The sequence below is a fragment of the Coregonus lavaretus genome, assembly GCF_964263955.1.
Source record: "Coregonus lavaretus genome assembly, contig: HAP1_SCAFFOLD_2271, whole genome shotgun sequence".
Taxonomy (NCBI): domain Eukaryota; kingdom Metazoa; phylum Chordata; class Actinopteri; order Salmoniformes; family Salmonidae; genus Coregonus; species Coregonus lavaretus.
This window is the reverse complement of record NW_028158292.1, coordinates 46,050-55,000: the sequence shown is the minus strand read 5'-3', so window position 1 is coordinate 55,000 and position 8,951 is coordinate 46,050. Positions and strand designations below refer to the sequence as shown.

General features: G+C 49.2%; 1 protein-coding gene across 1 annotated transcript in view; it reads left to right on the top strand.

Annotated features, from left to right (window-relative positions):
• The window catches only part of mtus2b (microtubule associated tumor suppressor candidate 2b), a gene marked incomplete at both ends in the record, with an annotated part of 32,076 nt that extends 24,810 nt beyond the window's left edge, over window positions 1-7,266 (top strand). Inside the window, 6 exons of the mRNA XM_084198388.1 lie at window positions 3,767-3,872; window positions 4,179-4,252; window positions 4,343-4,441; window positions 4,952-5,071; window positions 5,820-5,917; window positions 7,038-7,266. Of these exons, the coding sequence (XP_084054514.1) occupies window positions 3,767-3,872; window positions 4,179-4,252; window positions 4,343-4,441; window positions 4,952-5,071; window positions 5,820-5,917; window positions 7,038-7,266 (726 nt within the window). The remainder of the gene's footprint in view (window positions 1-3,766; window positions 3,873-4,178; window positions 4,253-4,342; window positions 4,442-4,951; window positions 5,072-5,819; window positions 5,918-7,037) is intronic.
• Window positions 7,267-8,951: the final 1,685 nt, after the last annotated feature.

The window sequence follows — 8,951 nt, the reverse complement described above, 5'->3', positions numbered from 1 at the left end:
GGGGATCAAATACTTTTTTCCCTCACTGTACATACACACACACACACACACACACACACACATACATACATACATACATACATACATACAGTACCAGTCAATAGTTTGGACACACCTACTCATTCCAGGGTTTTTATTTATTTTTACTATTTTCTACATTGTAGAATAATAGTGAAGACATCAAAACTATGAAATAACACATATGGAATCATGTAGTAACCAAAAACATGTTAAACATATCAAAATATATTTTATATTTGAGATTATTCGAAGAAGCCACCCTTTGCCTTGATGACAGCTTTGCACACTCTTGGCATTCTCTCAACCAGCTTCATGAGGTAGTCACCTGGAATGCATTTAGCCTTGTTAAAAGTTAATTTGTGGAATTTCTTTCCTTCTTAATACGCATTAAGACAATCAGTTGTGTTGTGTCAAGGTAGGGGTGGTATACAGAAATAGCCCTATTTGGTTAAAGACCAAGTCCATATTATGGAAAGAACAGCTCAAATAAGCAAAGAGAAACGACAGTCCATCATTACTTTAAGACATGAAGGTCAGTCAATCTGGAACATTTCAAGAACTTTGAACGTTTCTTCAAGTTTCAAAAACCATCAAAAACCATCAAGCGCTATGATGAACCTGGCTCTCATGAGGACCACCACAGGAAAGTGGTTACCTCAGCTGCAGAGGATAAGTTCATTAGAGTTACCAGCCTCAGAAATTGCAGCCCAAATAAATGCTTCACAGAGTTCAAGTAACATACACATCTCAACATCAACTGTTCAGAGGGGACTGTGTGAATCAGGCCTTCATGGTCGAACTGCTGCAAAGAAACCACTACTAAAGGACACCAATAATAAGAAGAGACTTGCTTGGGCCAAGAAACACGAGCAATGAACATTAGACTGGTTGAAATCTGTTATTTTGTTTGATGAGTCCAAATGTGAGATTTTTGGTTCTTACCGCTGTGTCTTTGTGAGATGCAGAGTAGGTGAACGGATGATCTCCGCATGTGTGGTTCCCACCGTGAAGCATGGAGTAGGAGGTGTGATGGTGTGGGGGTGCTTTGCTGGTGACACTGTCAGTGATTTATTTAGAATTCAAGGCACACTTAACCAGCATGGCTACCACAGCATTCTGCAGCGATACACCATCCCATCTGGTTTGCGCTTAGTGGGACTATCATTTGTTTTTCAACAGGACAATGACCCAACACACCTCCAGGCTGTGTAAGGGCTATTTTACCAAGAACGAGAGTGATGGAGTGCTGCATCAGATAACCCGGCCTCCACAATCCCCCGACCTCAACCCAATTGAGATGGTTTGGGATGAGTCGGACGGCAGAGTGAAGGAAAAGCAGTCAACAAGTGCTAAGCATATGTGATAACTCCTTCAAGACTGTTGGAAAACCATTCCAGGTGAAGCTGGTTGAGAGAATGTGTGGAAAGCTGTCATCAAACCTTTGACTGGTACTTTATATACATACATAGACACATACAAACACAGTCTTGTACAGTTAACCTTGTGGGGACACACAAGTCAGTCCCATTCAAAATCCTATTTTCCCTAACCCTAACCTTAACCCAAAAACCTAACCTTAACCGTAACCCTAAACCTAACCCTAGCTCCTAACCCTAACCCTAAAACTAACCCTAACTGTCACGATCGTTATGAGAAGCGGACCAAGGCGCAGCGTGATAGGCGTACATACTTTTATTAAGTGTACACAACACGAACAAAAACAACAAAACGATACGTGAAGGTAATAGAACAAACCATACAAGATCCCACAATAAACTGGTGCCAACAGGCTGCCTAAGTATGGTCCCCAATCAGAGACAACGAGCTACAGCTGTCTCTGATTGGGAACCACCCTGGCCAACATAGAAACTAAACGATCTAGAACACAACATAGAAAACTATAACATAGAAAAATCCACACCCTGGCTCAACATATAAGAGTCCCCAGAGCCAGGGCGTGACAGTACCCCCCCCCCAAAGGCGCGGACTGCGACCGCGCCACACCAACACAACAGGGTAGGGGCCGGGTGGGCATTCCGCCTCGGAGGCCGCTGGCCGGAGCTGGACACCGGTGGAGCAGGCACGGGCCGTGCCGGACTGACGACGCGCACCACTGGCTTGGTGCAGGAACGGGCCGGACCGGGCTGACGACGCGCACCACTGGCCTGGTGCGGGGAGCAGGAACAGGCCGGACCGGGCTGACGACGCGCACCACTGGCTTGGTGCGGGGAGCAGGAACGGGCCGGACCGGGCTGACGCCGTGCACCACTGGCTTGGTGCGGGGAGCAGGAACGGGCCGGACCGGGCTGACGACGCGCACCACTGGCTTGGTGCGGGGAGCAGGAACGGGCCGGACCGGGCTGGCGACGCGCACCCCTGGCTTGGTGCGGGGAGCAGGAACAGGCCGGACCGGGCTGGCGACGCGCACCACTGGCTTGGTGCGAGGGACAGGAACAGGCCGGACCGGGCTGGTGACGCACACCACAGGCTTGGTGCGGGGAGCATGAACGGGCCGGACCGGGCTGACGATGCGCACCACTGGCTTGGTGCGGGGGACAGGAACAGGTCGGGCCGGACTGGGAACACACACCACTGGCCTTGTGCGGGAATCAGGAACGGGCCGGACCGGACTGGTGACACACACCACTTGCTTGGTGCGAGGAGCGGGACTGGGTTTCCTCATAAACCTCCGCTCCCTCTGCTGCCTAACCAGTTCCTCTCGCCGTGCCTCTACACTCTCCTTCTCCCTCGTGACCAATAGCCCCCGTAACTTGGTGGCCTCCTCTCCTAGTCCGCCGATTCGCCCTGTAGCTGCCTCCAGTAGCCCCGTCGTCCACGCCGTGTGCCCCCCCCCAAAAAATGTCTTGGGGTTGCCTCTCGCGTGTCCGTCGTCGGCACGGTTGGCGCCGTTTCTCCTCTCCTGCCTGGGCATTTACTTTTGCCCATGTCCCTCTGCCTGCGAATATGTCCTCCCATGACCACCATTCGCCCACCTGAGCCATCGCCCTCTTCTCCTCCTGGGCACGCTGCTTGGTCCTCTGGTGGTGGGATCTTCTGTCACGATCGTCGACTGATGAAGCGGACCAAGGCGCAGCGTGATAAGCGTACATTCTTTATTAGTGTACACAACACGAACCAAAACAATTAACAAACGATACGTGAAGTCCTAGGTTACAACACAAACCTCTACGGAACAAGATCCCACAAAGACTAGTGCAAAACAGGCTGCCTAAGTATGATCCCCAATCAGAGACAACGAGCTACAGCTGCCTCTGATTGGGAACCACCCTGGCCAACATAGATATAAACGATCTAGAACAAAAACATAGAAAAACTAAACATAGCAAATCCACACCCTGGCTCAACATTTAAGAGTCCCCAGAGCCAGGGCGTGACACTAACACTAACCCTAATTCTACCCTTAAGCCTAAACCCCCTAGAAATAGCATTTGACCTTGTGGGGACCAGAAGTCACCACAATAATATTTAAACACGTCCACTCACTCACTCAATCACTCACACACACACACACACACACATAAGATAACAACAGTAGGTTTTGATTGTGTGACTGAATGTGATGGTGACTATGATGTCAATGTGATGGCGACTATGATGTCAATGTGATGGCAACTATGATGTCAATGTGATGGCGACTATGACGTCAATGTGATGGCGACTATGATGTGAATGTGATGGTGATTTGTTGTGTTTTTATTGACCCCGTGATCATGTGTGTCTCCAGATGGAGGAGGTCACAGAGAATCATGAGGCGGCCCTGACTGAGATGGAGAACAACCACAACGACACGCTGGTCACTCTGAAAGAGGAGCATGCCAGGACTGTCAAAAGTACGTACCGCTCTGTGGACTCTCTCTCTCTCAGACCAGGTTGTGTTGAGAGAGAGCGAGAGAGAGAGAGAGAGAGAGAGAGAGAGAGAGAGAGAGAGAGAGAGAGAGAGAGAGAGAGAGAGAGAGAGAGAGAGAGAGAGAGAGAGAGAGAGAGAGAGAGAGAGAGAGAGAGAGAGAGAGAGAGAGAGAGAGAGAGAGAGAGAGAGAGAGAGAGAGAGAGAGAATTCAAAGGCAGGTGGATGAGTAATGGATGGATAAATTGTAATGAATTTAATGGATAAATTGTGTTCTGATGTTTCCATACAGACCTGAAGATGGCCCATGAGCAGCAGAGGAAGTCACTGGAGGAGGACTTTGAGAAGCTCAGACTGTCCCTGCAGGTACAGCAGAGCTACTTTAATGGACCAATCAATTCATTGATTGCAATGATGAAATACTATAATGTAGTGTTTTAAACACTTGTTGTCCAGGACCAGGTGGACACGCTGACGTTTCAGAACCGCAGCCTGAGAGACCGAGCCAAGCGCTTTGAGGAGGCTCTATGCAGGAGCACCGACGAACAGATAGTGGTAACAGCAGCCCTAGATTTAAACCTTGTTTATACCTGGTGCTAACATGCGTCCTTTGTCCTGATCTTGTCTAGATGCTGATTGTGGCCAAAAAAATTTAAACAGGTGTAGACGATTAAAAGACTCATTGTGATCTGATTGTGATCGGATCCTCCAGCCCAACCCCCCAGAGGTAGTCAGAGACCCATTGTGATCGGATCCTCCAGCCCACCCCCCAGAGGTAGTCAGAGACCCATTGTGTCTGGATATCCTAAAAGTATAGATGGATCTAGACAGTGACACCATTTAAATCGCCATTATATCGCCCTCTAAAAACATTGACAGGTGGCACCATTGACTAAAATATACTGAACAAAAATATATACATTATATATTATTATTATTTATTTGATATATTATTATTATCATTATAAATGGGATTCAGTCCCTCATCATTTCTTGGTTTGCTGTTGATTTCTTGGTTTGCTGTTGATTTCTTGGTTTGCTGTTGATTTCTTGGTTTGCTATCAGGATGCTCTGGCTCCGTACCAGCACATTGAGGAGGATCTGAAGAGCTTGAAGGAAGTTCTGTTAATGAAGAACCAACAGATCCACGAACAGGACGTTAAGATCTCGGAGCTGGAGAGAATGGTAGGCTCATAGTGAATGGTAGGCTCATAATGAATGGTAGGCTCATAATGAATGGTAGGCTCATAATGAATGGTAGCCTCATAATGAATGGTAGGCTCAAAATGAATGGTAGGCTCATAATGAATGGTATATATCAGAATGGTTATTTATCAGAATGGTTATGTATCAGAATGGTTATTTATCAGAATGGTTATTTATCAGAATGGTTATTTATCAGAATGTTTATGTATCAGAATGGTTATTTATCAGAATGGTTATTTATCAGAATGGTTATTTATCAGAATGGTTATGGATCAGAATGGTTATTTATCAGAATGGTTATGTATCAGAGTGGTTATGTATCAGAATGGTTATGTATCAGAATGGTTATTTATCAGAATGGTTATTTATCAGAATGGGTATGTATCAGAATGGTTATGTATCAGAATGGTTATGTATCAGAATGGTTATGTATCAGAATGGTTATTTATCAGAATGGTTATTTATCAGAATGGTTATGTATCAGAATGGTTATGTATCAGAATGGTTATTTATCAGAATGGTTATGTATCAGAATGGTTATTTATCAGAATGGTTATTTATAAGGCAGAGCGACAGAAGGAACCTCCAGAGAGTGGTGGCTTGTTATTGAGCAGAGAAAGTGGTTGGTTTGAATCATTTAATGTTTCGCTATGTGTGTGTGTGTGTGTGTGTGTGTGTGATGTTGATTTTAATGTTGTGCGCTACTGTCCATGTGTTTTTTGAGCAGGCCCAAAAGAACGTGTTCCTGGAGGAGAGAGTACAGATGTTACAGCAGCAGAATGAAGACCTAAGGGCCAGAATAGACAGGAACCTAGCCTTGTCCAGGTAACATACACACAGACACACACACATGCACACGCACTCGCAGACATCTTTTCAAAGTGTAGTCCGACAACACCTCACCTTTTTAAAGGTGTTCGTTCTGTCTTTTGTTATCTCATAACTAGTGCTGTTTTTTTACAACCCCTCAACACTCCTCCCCTCCTCCACCCTTCCCCCTCTATCCATCCCCTCTCCTCCACCCTTCCCCCTCCCCCTCTATCCACCCCCTCTCCTCCACCCCTCCCCCTCTATCCACCCCCTCTCCTCCACCCTTCCCCCTCTATCCATCCCCTCTCCTCCACCCTTCCCCCTCCCCCTCTATCCATCCCCTCTCCTCCACCCTTCCCCCTCCCCCTCTATCCACCCCCTCTCCTCCACCCTTCCCCCTCCCCCTCTATCCACCCCCTCTCCTCCACCCTTCCCCCTCTATCCACCCCCTCTCCTCCACCCTTCCCCCTCTCCTCCACCCCTCCTCCTCTATCCACCCCCTCTCCTCCACCCTTCCCCCTCTATCCATCCCCTCTCCTCCACCCTTCCCCCTCCCCCTCTATCATCCCCTCTCCTCCACCCTTCCCCCTCCCCCTCTATCCATCCCCTCTCCTCCACCCTTCCCCTTCCCCCTCTATCCATCCCCTCTCCTCCACCCTTCCCCCTCCCCCTCTATCCATCCCCTCTCCTCCACCCTTCCCCCTCCCCCTCTATCCACCCCCTCTCCTCCACCCTTCCCCTTCCCCCTCTATCCATCCCCTCTCCTCCACCCTTCCACCTCCCCCTCTATCCATCCCCTCTCCTCCACCCTTCCCCCTCCCCCTCTATCCATCCCCTCTCCTCCCCTCCTACACCCTCCCACCCCTCTTCTATCCCTCCTCCACCCTTCCCCCTCTATCCACCCCCTCTCCTCCACCCTTCCCCCTCTATCCACCCCCTCTCCTCCACCCTTCCCCCTCCCCCTCTATCCATCCCCTCTCCTCCACCCTTCCCCCTCCCCCTCTATCCATCCCCTCTCCTCCACCCTTCCCCCTCCCCCTCTATCCACCCCCTCTCCTCCACCCTTCCCCCTCCCCCTCTATCCATCCCCTCTCCTCCACCCTTTCCACCCTCCACCCCCTGTTCTCCCATCAAGACAACTCTCGGAAGAGAACGCCAACCTCCAGGAGTCAATGGAGAAGGAGAGCAATGAGAAGAAACGTTTGAGTCGGAACAACGAGGAGCTGCTGTGGCGTCTGCAGAGCCCCCACATGTCCCCCACCGGCTCCCCCATCCACCGAGCCTCCAACACCTCCTCCCCCAGTCACCACCGTTCCTCCGCTGGCCCGGGGTCACCCGCACGACCGCACTCCTACCACCAATGAGAAGGCCTCTCCCCAATGCCTCCCCTGTCGCCTCCATCTCCCGTATCTCCTTTTCCAGATGAGGAGGAAGATGGAGGAAACATTTCTCCTTCCCACCACATCCTTTCATCCATCCGCTTACTTCATCCATCCATCCGCTGACTCCATCCATCCACTGACTTCATCCATCCACTGACTTCACCCATCCATCTACTGACTTCATCCATCCATCTACTGACTTCATCCATCCATCCACTGACTTCATCCATCCATCCACTGACTTCATCCATCCATCCACTGACTTCATCCATCCATCCACTGACTTCATCCATCCATCCACTGACTTCATCCATCCACTGACTTCATCCATCCACTGACTTCATCCATCCATCCACTGACTTCATCCATCCACTGACTTCATCCATCCATCCACTGACTTCATCCATCCACTGACGTCATCCATCCATCCATCCACTGACTTCATCCATCCATCTACTGACTTCATCCATCCATCCACTGACGTCATCCATCCACTGACGTCATCCATCCATCCATCCACTGACTTCATCCATCCATCCACTGACTCGTCTTGTGAACTCCCTTCCTTTTTCTCTCCCTTTTTTGATGAGGAGAATGGATGGAGGATGGATGGATGGAGGGATGGAGGATGGAGGGATGGAGGATAGAGGGATGGAGGATAGAGGGATGGAGGATAGAGGGATGGAGGATAGAGGGATGGAGGATAGAGGATGGAGGATGGGTGGAGGATGGAGGATAGAGGGATGGAGGATAGAGGGATGGAGGATAGAGGGATGGAGGATGGGTGGAGGATGGAGGATAGAGGGATGGAGGATAGAGGGATGGAGGATAGAGGGATGGAGGATAGAGGATGGAGTATAGAGGGATGGAGGATAGAGGATGGAGGATGGGTGGAGGATGGAGGATAGAGGGATGGAGGATAGAGGGATGGAGGAGAGAGGATCGAGGATGGGTGGAGGATGGAGGATAGAGGGATGGAGGATAGAGGATGGAGGATGGGTGGAGGATGGAGGATAGAGGGATGGAGGATAGAGGAACATCTCTCCTTCCATCCACTCATCTCTGGAACTCTGGAACTTTTTATCCGTCCTTTTCTCTTTTGGGTGAAGAGGAACCTCGTTCTGTCCCGATGAGGGAGAAATATGTCTCCATCCAGTCAACTCAGAAACGTTTTCCCCCTTTGTGCGCATTTGTCTCCCTATCTAAGGATATTTAATGAGTTGGCTTCCATGCTGACCAAACCCGTTTTGAAGTGTTTGCATCTCTGAAGTGAACAACCCTCTCTCTGTAAACCAGTCCAGTGTCCTGCTACTAGATTAATATATACACAGGCAACTCATCTGTGTGACACATCCTGACGTGACAGAGCATGTCTCCCGAGGCCAGAGCTCCCTCCATCCATCTGTTTGTATCTCTGACTTCATGTATTGTATCACAAGTCTGTGCTTTCTAACCACAGAGGTTTTTAAAATGTTGGATTTTTTTACCCCCCTCTTTCTAAAGTACGCTAATGCCCCTCCCTTATGTGAATTCTATCAAGCAGACAGACCGATGTAGAAGAAGGACTCACTCCGCCATTTTGGATCTCATGGTGCCTACAGTATCTATCTCTATGTATTTGCCTCTAACTGCATCGCCATCTACTGGTCAGAAACGCAACAATGAAT